The sequence below is a fragment of the Typopeltis vanoorti genome, chromosome 14 (genome assembly GCF_054136105.1).
Source record: "Typopeltis vanoorti isolate ZY-2024b chromosome 14, IOZ_Tvanoo_1.0, whole genome shotgun sequence".
Taxonomy (NCBI): domain Eukaryota; kingdom Metazoa; phylum Arthropoda; class Arachnida; order Uropygi; family Thelyphonidae; genus Typopeltis; species Typopeltis vanoorti.
The window spans coordinates 118,010,161-118,023,876 of record NC_143562.1 but is presented as its reverse complement, the minus strand read 5'-3'; the positions used below and the strand labels follow the sequence as shown (position 1 = coordinate 118,023,876).

The following is a 13,716-nucleotide window of genomic DNA, read 5'->3' as shown; positions in this document are numbered from 1 at the left end:
GAACAAGCATTACAAACTAATGCAGTCAGAGCAAAAATTATGAACATCAATAATTACAGGAAATGCAGATTATGCGATCAGAAAAATGAAACCTCAGAACATGTAATCAGTGGCTGCAACAAGATAGCTCAAACTGATTATAAATACTGCCATGATCAAGCTGCCAAAATAATTCATTGGCAAGTATGCAAAAAATATAGCTTTGCTACTTCTGATAACTGTTGGCAGCATAAAATAGAGACAGTATTGGAAAATGAAACAGCAAAAATTCTCTGGGACTTGAGAATACAAACTGATTGTCATTTGGAACACAACAAACCCGAAATCACAATCACTGAATATCAACAGATTTGGATTATTGATATTGTATCCAGTGGTAACAACATTAAGAACAAAGAACTGGAAAAAATAACTAAATATCGAGATCCGGCAATCGAAGTTGGCCAGATGCGGCTTAAACACACCAAAATCATCCAAGTACATGAATTTGGTACAATTTCAATAAAACTATTCAACTATTTCAAGAATTAAACTTCAGTGAAGTGACCCCATATGATCTACAAAAAAAGGCATTACTTAGAACAGTCCTTTTTTTTTTTTTTTTTTTTTTTTTTTCCAACGCTACCTGGCAGACTATTCTTAGATTCTTAGGCAGAATCTGAATTTCTCTGTATCACCAGTCAAACTGTTGTTTGAAATTAAACATCAATGTATGTCTGTGTATCAATTATGTGAATAAAGTACTATTAATAATATAACAATAAAAAATGAAAGTTAAAAAAATGTAATATATGCTTACCCGAATTGCAATTTTTTTTGCAATCTTGTTAAAAGTCTTGTCAAGGCGACGAAGAACCATTATTAAAGCGGGCCTCATTGTTTCTTGAGCCCATTCTGAGTGTGGTAATATTTCATTCATATACATCTGAAGTCCTCGACATGTCATTGTAGTAGGATCATATGGAGATACTTTTAATAAACTATGAGCAATTTCTGCAAGACGCTTTAATAAAGACAGAAAAATTCATGCGTTACATAGTATATCCGAAAACATTAATAAAGTATGAAAAGAAAAGAGCTTTTATCAATTCTTTTTAGTTGATTTATTAAAATTTGAAAAAAAAAAGAAAAAAAAAGAAATATATATACAGGGTGTTCGGGATAAATTTAACAGTTTCGTAAGGAAAAAGAAAATCTTCTTTGTATCTATTAAATTTAATGAATTGACAAAAAAACATTACAGGCAGAGTTAATTACAATACTATCAACAAGATTTACTCAAAATAACCACCATTAGCATCGATCACAGCTTCAATTCTGCTTCGGAACCTCGAACAAGCTGATGCTACAGTCTCCCTGGGAAGGGCCGCAAAAACTGTTTTAATTTTATCCATTAACTGGGCTTTTGTATTACTGGAAGTGCGATTGGTGTCTTTTTCAACTGCGCCCCATACAAAATAATCCATGGGGTTAAGGTCTGGGGAGTTTGGAGGCCAAACATTTGGACTGGTGAAGTCGTAGAAATTTTCAGACAACCATTTTTGACTTTTCCCAGAGGTGTGGCAAGGGGCCGAATCCTGCTGCCATACATACGGCCTACCATTGGCTACCCTTGTTATCCAGGGCTTGACTACAGTTAGCAACTCCACAAACAAAGCCCGAATTCCAATGCCAGGGTTCTTCAACACCTGTTCCTGCAGATTTGCGAGGAATTCTGCTGTACGAACGCAATCAGATCGTCTGCTAGGGATCTTTCTTCTTGCTACATCCTCGTAGTCACCATTGCAAGTCTCTAGTTCATGCCTGATTGTTTTTACTGTATTCAGGGAGCATTGGGCAGCAGTCGTAATATCCTTATTTTGATGGCGGGCACGAATCATCATGATACAAGTTATTCTCTTCCATGATTCAGGTGGGTTCCAGCTATCCATCCTTTCTGACATCTTGTATATGAATGAAGAAGGGTCCAAACTTTTAAATGAAGAGAAGTGTGTGTTAATACATGTAACTTACGGAAAAATATAATTAATTATAAATATGTCAAATTTATCCCGAACACCCTGTATATATACACACACACACACATACAGTCAGTCCGCCTAATTTGATTAATTGGGACCAACAAATTCTCATAAATTTTCACAATGAATGAGTGCAACAGGGATTATTTTTTATTATTATTATAATAATAATAATAAAAATTTTAATAAAATAAAATTATAATAACTTTAATCCTTTCTTTTAGGGTTACACGGTGATCAGCATTCATTTTAAAAATTTTTTATGGAATTTACAACCGTGTTAAAAAAACTTTTTTTATTATCCCGATGTTTTTTCGATCTTCACATCAAGATCATCATCTGGAGCGTACATAAATATACAGGACAAGCTGAGTTACATCATTAACTGTAAGTTAGAGAAACAATGATTTGATCACATGTTATTCTACTGGCGTGACCTCTGGTGAAAAAAAAAGTTTAAAAAAATTAAAAATTAAAAAAATTAAAAATAAATAAATAAATAAATAAATAAATTTTTACATCAAGCTAAATTCTAGTTTTACAATGACAGGAATAAACATTATTTTTGATGGTTTTCTTTCAGAAACAATTGGTGTCCTATTTTTAGTATTACAATTCTTATTTTTGATTTACAATAGTGGATTTTTTTACAGTCCTGTTTATAGTTGTTCTTGGTGAGGAAGGTCGAATATTTGCTCTGTTAATGTTTGGTACGAAATTTTAAGTCTCGTAAATGTTGCAAAGAATGCCAAAAGATTTCAAGGATAAACTGATGGATTTTCATCGCTATGTGATTCAACTTAAGAAGAGCAATAACTATATGTTATCACAAATAGAGTAGTTGTTAAGATCTTGGAGAAAGTAGTGAGGGACTGTATACAGCATTGGGCAGATGAGGGTAATGTTATCTGTGAGAATCAACATGGATTTGTAAAAGGACGCTCTTGTTTTAGCAATATGCTAGCCTTTTATAATAAAGTTACAAGAACATTAGATGAGGGAAAGGCATATACTGCAATTTTCTTAGACTTGGCAAAGGCATTTGACAGGGTGCCACATGATAAGCTGATATTTAAGTTGCAGCACATAGGTCTGGATGTCAGATTGGTCAACTGGATTCAGGATTGGCTGTCTGATAGGTATCAGAGAGTTGTGTATGGTGGAGCAGTTTCCAGCAGGCAGAGGGTTACAAGTGGGGTCCCACAGGGCTCAGTACTAGGACCTATATTGTTTAACCTTTATATCAATGACATAGCCAGTGGATTGCAGGGGGATATTTAGTTGTTTGCAGATGATGCGAAGCTGGGAAGGATTATTAGTAATAGTGCAGATGTGGTAGCCCTGCAAGAGGATTTAAATAAGCTAGATAGATGGGCAAATGAATGGGGGTGTCAGTTTAATGCAGCAAAATGTAAGGTCTTGAGGTTTGGGAAACATCGATGGGATGCTGCATACTCTATGGGAGGAGTTATACTGGAGGAAGTAGGGGAGACAAGAGATCTGGGGTTGATGATTGATAGAAACCTGAAGTTTAAGGGACATATTGCAAAGATGGTGAAGGTAACACAGAGGACTGATGCTATTATGAGAAGGACACTGACCTGCAGAGATAAGAGGGTTATCATTCCGTTGTATAAGTCTCTGATCAGACCACACTTGGACTATTGTTCTCAGATTTGGTCCCCAGGATTTGAAGGGGATAAATTAACTGTGGAAAGGATACAAAGACGGATGACAAAGATGGTTTCAGGACTGTACAAGGTTATGAGGATCGTTATATAGTTATATAGTTATGAGGATCGGCTGAGAGAATGTGGACTGCAGAGTTTGGTGGATAGAAGAAGGAGAGGTGATATGATTGAGACTTTTAAACTGTTGAGAGGTGGTTACAGGGTTGACACTGGGGAGTTCTTTCGCTTGGTTGAACAGCGGGAAGGAGTGATGACAAGAGGAAATCCCTGGAAGTTACGAAAGGAAACTGTGAGCAAGAGGGTAAGGAGTGGTTACTTTGTGTGGAGGGTGGTTGAGCCGTGGAATGCATTGCCTGATGGAGTGGTGGGAGCGAGAACGGTCAGTGAGTTTAAAGAGTGGTATGATAGACTTTGTGTTACTCAGGAGGGGACCTCCCCTCGATGAGTCTTGACAGACTTTGTCTTAGGAAGGACCTCCCTCGATGAGTCTTTTGACTCCTTGGAGGCCTGAATAATAATAATAATAATATGTTTGGGATTTTTAAACCATCGTTGTTGTTCAGATTGGGGTGGTTGCTGATAATCTCACAGGCTTCCTTGAATTTCCGTTCATACCATGTTCTAGTGTGATGTAGACAGTTGGTGGTTTTCCAGTCAATAATGTATTCAGGGCATGGTCAGAAAGGCCAGCTTCACCATAATTATTATATTTAATGTGTCGTTTATGTTCTTTTTGTCTAATAGGAATAGTGCATTCCTGTTTCTCCTATATATGGTATGTTGCAAGTACAATAAATCCGGTATACTCCAGGATGAGATAGTATGAGGGAATGGGTCTTTGGATGAGTTGAGTAAGCTTTTTAATTTTGCAGGAGGTTTAAAGGTGGCTTTGAGGTTGTACTTTTGTAGTACTCTGTTTATTTTGTCTGATATTCCTTTAATGTAGGGAATGGTTATAGTTTTACTGTAGTCTGATTTGTCTTTGTTTTTTATTGTGGTTTTGTAGAGAATTTTATTTATAGTGTTTTGACTGTATCCGTTTTTTTGTAAGTTATTACTAATAATTTTAAATTCGTCTTTCAGTGCCTGTTCACTGGAACAAATCGTCTGAGCTCTGTTTTTTAGTGTGTTGATGACACCTAGTTTTTGTGTTGGGTGGTGGTAGGAGTTTATGTGTATATATTGTCCCGTATGTGTCGGTTTTCGGTAAACAGTGAAGGAAAGATTGCCCGAGGGAAGACGTGTGACAAGTGTATCTAGAAACGGAAGTGTGTTGTGTTTTTCAATTTCAATTTTGAACTGTATGCATTTGTGTTGTTTGTTTAGGTGGCTAAGGAATGTGTCTAATGTCTGGCGGCCATGTGACCAGAAAAAAAGAACATAAATGACACATTAAATATAATAATTATGGTGAAATATAATAATCATGGCCTTTCTGACCATGCCCTGAATACCTTACACAGAAGTGACTGGAAAACCACCAACTGTCTACATCAGACTAGAACATGGTATGAACGGAAATTCAAGGAAGCCTGTGAGATTATCAGAAACCACCCCAATCTGAACAACAATGATGGTTTAAAAATCCCAAACATATGGAAGGTATATATTCGACCTTCCTCACCAAGAACAACTATAAACAGGACTGTAAAAAAATCCAGTATTGTAAATCAAAAATAAGAATTGTAATACTAAAAATAGGACACCAATTGTTTCTGAAAGAAAACCATCAAAAAGAATGTTTATTCCTGTCATTGTAAAAATAGAATTTAGCTTGATGTAAAAATTTATTATTTTTTTAATTTTTAATTTTTTTTTTTTTTTTTTTTTTTTTTTTAATTTTTAATTTTTTTTTATTTATTTTTTATTTTTTTATTTTATTATTTTTTTTCACCAGAGGTCATGCCAGTAGAATAACATGTGATCAAATCATTGTTTCTCTAGCTTACAGTTAATGATGTAACTCAGCTTGTCCTGTATATTTATGTACGCTCCAGATGATGATCTTGATGTGAAGATCGAAACGTCGGGATAATAAAAAAAGTTTTTTTAACATGGTTGTAAATTCCATAAAAAATGTTTAAAATAATAACTTTAAAGTGTTCTAGTAAAGCACATGTAATCCTCTTTCCCCTCCTTTATCCAATTGCAAGAATTTGGTTAAACAGATATGTTAAGGCTGCTGTTATCTCAATGAAATATTCCTAAAAACATGAAGAAAGATGTCATCAACTCCTAATTTAACATCAAGATTACTTAATTCAGCAAATATTTTATTCTCCTTTTACCACTGCAAAAGCTACCTTCTTTATTTTTTTATCAAAGAAAGAGTCACATAGCTTCATTTCAGCAAAGCAAATTATATAGAAATAGTGGATATTAAATATCCAACATTATTACAAAGCTGAATATTTGTAATAATGTTGGAAAACTTTGAAAGTTTTGACCAGAGAGTTTATGAGAATACAATCCTTGGCATTGATGTTGTCCTAGTTGGCACTACTTAAAAGGCATTCATACTATCCAGGCATCTCCATATTCACCTTTTACTAGTGTACTTGATAAAGGTTTCACTGGCCTGACAGCTGTTTGGAACTGGTGCATTTCTAAACTTGAAGGAAATGCAACTAAACCTTGAGTTGGTGGATGTATTTCATTGCAGGGTGAAACACAACCACCTTGCTTATTGGAGGCCTGGTTGGACCAAACATGACTTGTTGCCATGCTCTAGGGACCAGATATGTAGTTCAAGTTCAAGGAGTGGTATGATAGACTTTGTGTTTCTTAGGGGGGAGGGGACCTCCCCTCGATGAGTCTTGATAGACTTTGTATGTCTTAGGAAGGACCTCCCACGATGAGTCTTTTGACTCCATGGAGGCCTGAATAATAATAATAATAATAATAATAATAATAATAATAATCTCACATCTAAATACAGTTCCTCCAGCCTTCTGTTCCTTCCCCCTCTTCTCACATGCAACATGGGTGATATTCTTCAAGGATATGCTAATCACACAGTCAGGGCCCAGACTTCTCCCATCCTGGGGTAAAGTTGGTGGTTCATGGATCAGTTGGCAATAAATCCTAATGCCGTTTACTCTGTTAGTTCATGGCTGGAAGTATGGTGGTATGAAAGTGAAAATTATGCAGGCTACATGTGGACAGGAGATTGGGTACCCTCTTTGCAGGTGGTATGTTCGCAAGTCTCTTTTCTCCTATCACATGTCTATATTCCTCATTATCTCTTCCCTACCAAATATAATGAAAGACAACTTATTGAAACATGGCCTTTATCTGTGAATCATAAAAAAAATCTCTCATAAAAAACAATTTCAAAAAACATAAATCAATAAAACTCCCAACAAAGAAATAAAAAAATAAGAAAAATCCAACAAAAACCCATAAATGTTAATAATCCTTAATAAAAAAAGTTTCCTTACCCACTTTACCAATATTTGTTGGTAAATGATATCACAACCACCTACAGTCACATCCAAACCAAACTTATTATTATAAGTGGCATCAATTCAAAACCGCAAATTAACCTCTCCCCCTTTGATCTGTGGTTCAAAATTGTCTTATCAAACCATTTTGCATTCAGTGGCTGCCTCAAATGTTCTCCAAATTCTGATAACCATTCATTATTACTATTATTATTTTTTGACTTCTATCTCTAAAGCATGATTTAATGCAGTTGAAATATCCAAATAGTGAAGTTATCTTCCTCAGGACCTTTAGGGTGGACAGGAAAACATAGCATGAGAGAGGTTGATGCTCAAAGTGAAAGTGAGAGTAGACAAGAAAGAAATGGGATGGCCTGGAATGTAGTAGGAAATACTAGAATGGTTAATGAGAGAGAGAAGAAAAATGGCTCAAGGAAGACATCGATAAGTCACATTTAATATGTGATATCAGTGAAACTTGTTATTCATTCAGAAATAAGCTATCACGTTTGTATAGGAATGCTATAAGTATCAGAAACAAGGGAAATGAAACTGTTGCTTTGATTGAGTTCGTTCACCCAAAAATTGTTGGAATAAGTGAGAAGTGTTAGGATTAGGATAATAACCTGGCTGGAATAGAGATAGAAGGATATGATGTTTTTCATGAACACAAAAATGGTAAAAAAAAAAGGAGGTAGAGTGCTTTTGATAACAGAAAAGGAGTTGTGCTCATGCGAGGAAATAGCAGTAGTGGTTTTGAGGCAGTAAAGGAAATACTTAGTCGGATGTTACTATAGACCTAGTAATGTGGAGGGTAATGTGCAGTAATGTTTCCCAGGAAAAGGGTGATCGTTATGAGTGATTTTAATTATGGCAATATAGATTGGGATGATGAGATAACAACTGGGAGTAAAGAAAATGAATTTCTTATGTTTTTGAGGGACATCTACCTCAGACAGTATCAAACAGAGGGCATGCGACGATTAAGGGTCTTAGATTTGAACATCTCATCAGAGAATGTCATTATAAATAAGGCATAAAATCAACTTCCAGTTGGTGAGAGTGACCATGAAGTCAATTACCTGGGTGGTTGCCAGCCATGTGAGGACTTCTCTGAAAAGGTATATGTGGAACTATAAGGCTGGTGATTATGAGAAGATCAGGAGACAGCTTGCAGCTGTAGTATGGAATGAGGAGTTAGGTGGAAAGGAGATCAGTGTTGTTTGGGTATATCCAAGATCTAGTAAAAGAAATGTCTAAATGTATTCCAAGGGTCAGAAGGTTAAATAAGGTAGTGTAAAATGGATGAACGAAGAGGTTAGGCATGCAGTGCAGATAAAAAGGGCATTATGAAGGCATTACACAGAAAAGAAGGGTAACTCGAATGGTAAGAATGGCAAAAGGGCAGTATGAGCAGCAGTTAGCCAATGAAGAAATTGGCTCTCTGATAGGTTCCAACAAGTTGTGTATGGGGAAGCAATATCCAGAAAAGAAGAGTCATTAGTGGTGTGCTTCAAGGGTCAGTTTTTGATCCTTGCTGTTTAACCACTATGTTAATGATATTGGAGAAGATATGAATGGGGATATACAGTTGTTTGCAGATGATGCAAAGTTGAAAAGAACTATGAGAAGTAGATCAGATATTGTAGCTTTATAAAAGGACTTGAATATACTGAGTGAATGGGCTGATTAGCGGGGTTACCAGTTCAATGTAACAAAGTGCAAGATTTTAAATTTGGTAAACAAAGATGCCATGTTGAGTGCTTATTTCCTCCATTTCTTCCAATATATCCCCACAATGAATACCACAACAAATTCTAGCAATGATGCAGAGAATACTGATGACTTGTAGAAGTAAGGAGATTCTGATTCCATTGTATAAAGCTTTGTTTAGGCCATATATGGACTAATGTGCATAGATTTAGTCACCTGGTGTTCAACAGGTTGAAGAAATATTGAAAAGGGTCCAGAGGGAGATTCACTAAGGTAGTTTCTGGTCTCTGGAATGTTGAGTATGAAGAAAGGTTGAGAAGATGCAATTTATAAAGTTTAGTGCATAGGAGGAGGAGGCATGATATGATAAACATATGTTGGTAAGAAGTTCTCATCAAATTAATGTTGAATTGGTTTTTTATAGAATGTTGGTCATTAGGGAGAACAAGAGGTAATATCTGGAATCTGTATAAGGAAAGTGTGAGCAAAATAGCGAGAAGCATGGTTTTTGCATGGAGAGTGGTGAATGATAGGAACAATTTGCCTGAGAGTGTATTGTCTGCAGATGATGTGAATGTATTTAAGGAATGGTATGATGAGCTGTGTATATGAGAGGAGGACCTACCATGATAAGTTGTTAACTCCATGGAGGTCTGCAGATGATGATGATAATAAAGAAGAGTATAAAGTGCAGGCTAGAAAGGTGATGAGCATGGTAAAGAAAGAAAAGGTGCACTATGAGAGAAGATTGGCTGGTTAGGTCAAGATTAACTCAAGAAAATTTTTCTGCTACATAGCAAGGAAGAAGAAGAATAATTACTGCAGACTAACATTGGTGGATAGTCATGGCAGCACACTAACAGCCGCAAAGGATATAGTGGAATTATTGAACGAGTACTTTATTCAGTGTATATCATACTGGTGTAAATGATCTGGAGCAATATATATAGAAGAGAGGCAAGTATTAGGAGAATTGAAAGTGAAAGAAACAGAGGTGTATCAGATGTTGGTTGAGTTAGATATGAATAAGGCTGTGGGAATAGATGACATATCACCACGTATTCTTAAGGAATGTGTACCACAGTTGGCTATGCCCTTGACCTTAGTTATTTAATGAAAGTCTTCCAGTGGGTAGAGTTCCTAAGGAGTGGAAAGAAGGCAAAATAATACCACTCCACAAGCATGGTTCTAAGACAGAAGTCTCCAACTATAGCCCAGTCTGTATAATTGTGGTTGTGGTCAAGGTGTTGGAGAGATTAGTAAGGAATAGAACACAGGATTGGGTTGATGAACATAGCATTCTTCATGATGGCCAGCATGGATGTGTAAAGGGTAGATCCTGTTTTAGTAATTTACTTGCATTTTATGATAAGGTGACAAGTGTGTTAAATAAGGGAGAATCATATACAGTGATATTCTTAGACTTTGCAAAAGTGTTTGATAGATTACCACATAATAAGTTAGTGTACAAGCTGCAGAGGATGAGAATAAATAGTATATTGGTTAGATGGTCAGAGATTGGCTCTCTGAATGATATCAGCAGGTTGTGTATTATGTGTATTATGGAGCAGTGGCTCAACATCTGGTACACCTCTATTCTTGGGCTCCTGCTGTTTAATTTGTTTGTAAACAATATATCATGTGGACTGACTGGGGATCTTCAGTTATTTGCTGATGATGCAGAGTTAGGAAGAATTATAAGTAGCACTGCTGATGTTAATTCCCTTCAGGAAGATTTGAATAGACTTTTTACTTGGACAAAAGAGTGGGTTGTAATTTTAACACGTTTGCTGCCAACTACGAGTATACTCGTAGTTGGTATATGAGACTCACAAGCCAACTACGAATATACTCGTCTGTCGACTACCACCGGCAACGAGATTACTTGTATTGACCTTGAAGAAGTGAAAGTGCTTGGCGTGTGGAGCGTAGCAGCTAACGTGTGTATACGAGTCTCACAAGTCAACTACAAATATACTCGTATGTCAATTACTGTAGGCTACGAGATTACTTGTACTGACCTTGAAGAAGTGAAAGTGCTTGGCGTGTGGTTACAAACTATGCCCGAGGAGCATGGCAGCGAACGTATTAATATCAATAAGTGCAAGGTATTGCATTTTGGAGTGCAGAAATATAAGGCTGTGTACTAAAGTGCATGAGATTAGAGATTTGGGACATTGGTTGACAACAGACTGAAGTTTAGAGGACATATTGTTAGTATTGCAAAGGTTGCACATCGTAGTGCTGCTATGATAAGAAGTACTGTAACATGTAAGCAGGGCTGGCTCAACATGGTAAGCAGAGACTATGCATCGCATCGGGGCACCTTCTTCAAGGGGCGCTGAAGTGAGTAGAAAAAATAAAATAAAATCGCATTTTAATATTAGCATTTATTAAATGTGGATATGAACCAAATATGCTGTAATAAATACTGTGATTTTAATAACATTTAACACAAACTACAAGCTGTTTTCGCTATGCATAGTGTAGAGCTTGTGGAAGCACTAGATGAGCCGGGCGCTCATCTGAGCCATCACGTTTCAGGGGGGGTGCCCTTACACTACTAACTTCCTTTTTTTTTATGAGTTGACATTATTCTAAGTTTTAGAAATTCTATTCCATATTTTCACCATATAAAAACTGTTCACATGTATGCAACAAAAAAAAAAATTCAGCTTTGTTAGTTTTTTTTTTTTCCCTTAAAAATTTCCAAATATGAGGACTTCTACTGCTGCTCAAAATAACTTTAGTCTTAGAAATACTAGACAATAATCTTCTCAGCTTGAGGTGAAGACTAAGAGCTTAGATTACTCTCAATACTATTGAGAAAGAAAGAGCACTTCTTCAGAAGTCACACTAAAGAGCCTCAAGCAGTAGTGCATAATGTCGTGTTTTGTTTTGAATTATATCCTAAATAGAAATACCGATATTTTATTTTACAGTTTGATACAATATTTATGTCAAAATAATTTCTTAATTTATAATAATCACAATTTCACTTGTAGGATTGAAAACTTATAAATTATTTGATGCAGTTATTTAAGAAAGAAAGAAATATTCAAATTAGAAAAAAAAAAAAAGTGCATATGTGTTGCATAAGCATTCAGCTTTTTTTTTTGTTTGGAGGGGGGGGGGGAGGATCCACCTATTCATCCTGCTGATGATTGAAATAAATTATTTTCAAAACCATTCACACGACAATTGTTAAAAACGCGTAAATCACTCGAGGAGCATACTCATACATTTTAATGTAACATTGCAGTAAAAGTATAGCTACTTCCAAGTATTTTGTCACCTATCTAAACTAGAGGTAAATGCCTTTTCCTAATACGTGGTGATTTCTTCTTTGTACTAAAAGAAAATGCCAAATAATGATGATGATAAGAATAATAATAAAAAAATACATAGTATTTTCTTTTTTCATTGAGTGGAGATGCATGTGATTATTTTCTTGCTATTTTTGTCACCTGAACACCAGAAATAATGGGAATGACTAACTATAGTGGATTTGTAATGTTTATAACCTCTTGCCTTAGAAGAATGAACCTGTGTTACCTGGACTTTACTCCATTAGGAAATTTCAAGTCAACATTTTGGTTGTTTCCAAGATATATACATCTTCCAAAATGAATATATATATATATATATGTATATATAAATATATTCATTTTGGAAGCGACGTTACAGAAAATATTGTGTAACACATCTTGAAATGCTAATTTCGTGCTAATTTCCGCACTTGTGTTAAACAATTGTTTTAAAATATTCTGAAAAAAAATGCTATCAAGCAAAATTTATTGCAATAAATAAGGTTTGAAGATTACTTTTTATTTTATCTTGCACTACTACGATGTATGAAAATATGCATGTCAAGTTCTTATCCTTACAGATTTAGATATACTGCTGGTGTTTGTGAAAACTCTTTCTGCTTTTATGAACAAGCCATGTTAAATTGCTTTACATTCTTATTTCAAGGCTAATTTTAAAATATTGCAAAATTATATTCAGTAGTATTTCAAATGAACTCGCAGTTGAAAATGAAACAAATTGTTATTTTTATAGTTATCTGTAGAGAGCTTATTTCAATAATAATAATGCTGTTTCTTCACCGTTGTGAAATAACCTTTCGTGAGTGGAAGCAACATAAATAAATATGTATATGAAGAAATTATCTGAGACATGTCCTATACAGAACTGATTAAATGTTTATGTTTATTTTGAAGTTTCTACCCCCCCCCTTCCCACTGCCATGACTGCTCATAGTAACCGAATTATAAATTCAGTTACTTTCTTCTAATTTCGTATTTCATACTTTTCACAGCATGTACACTTCACATTTGATATAATTAAGGATTTTCATATTATTATCTATAGAGCAAAATCATCAAAGCACATCTTCAGGCAAATCTGTGAAACTACGAAATTTGATTTTGAACAAAAATAAACAACTTAAAAATAACATTCTATAATGTTAACAGCACGTTCCCCCCCCCCCCCCCCCCATAATATTTTAAATAATTATCCTGAATTATGTTCTCGAGAACAAATAAAATGTATTGTCAACTAGACAAACTTAGTACGAAAAATTAAAAATGAGATTAGTTTACCAAGGTAATGCAATATTCAAGTGAATAAAGTGTGCAAAGATCTCTTATCTTGTCCTGGCCCTAAAATTTGTACAATAAAAGGAGAAAATAAAAATAAAAATAATTTCTATATATTTAGTCTATCCAATATAACTAAAAAAAGTCCAGTTACCCAGCATGGAACAAAGAACTGTGTTTCTTGTTATAGGCAACTGATATGCAGCTATGATCGTGAGATAATCTGGTTAAGTGTTCTCTTCAG

The 13,716-nt window shown here is 35.1% G+C and overlaps 1 protein-coding gene across 4 annotated transcripts in view; it reads right to left on the bottom strand.

Moving 5' to 3' along the window:
* unc80 (unc80, NALCN channel complex subunit) overlaps positions 1-13,716 on the bottom strand; it is a 1,852,146-nt gene that overhangs the window by 318,703 nt on the left and 1,519,727 nt on the right. For all 4 annotated transcript variants that reach the window (XM_090404461.1, XM_090404464.1, XM_090404465.1 and 1 more), the window contains one exon: positions 800-1,003. In XM_090404461.1, coding sequence (XP_090260587.1) covers positions 800-1,003 — 204 coding nt within the window. The remainder of the gene's footprint in view (positions 1-799; positions 1,004-13,716) is intronic.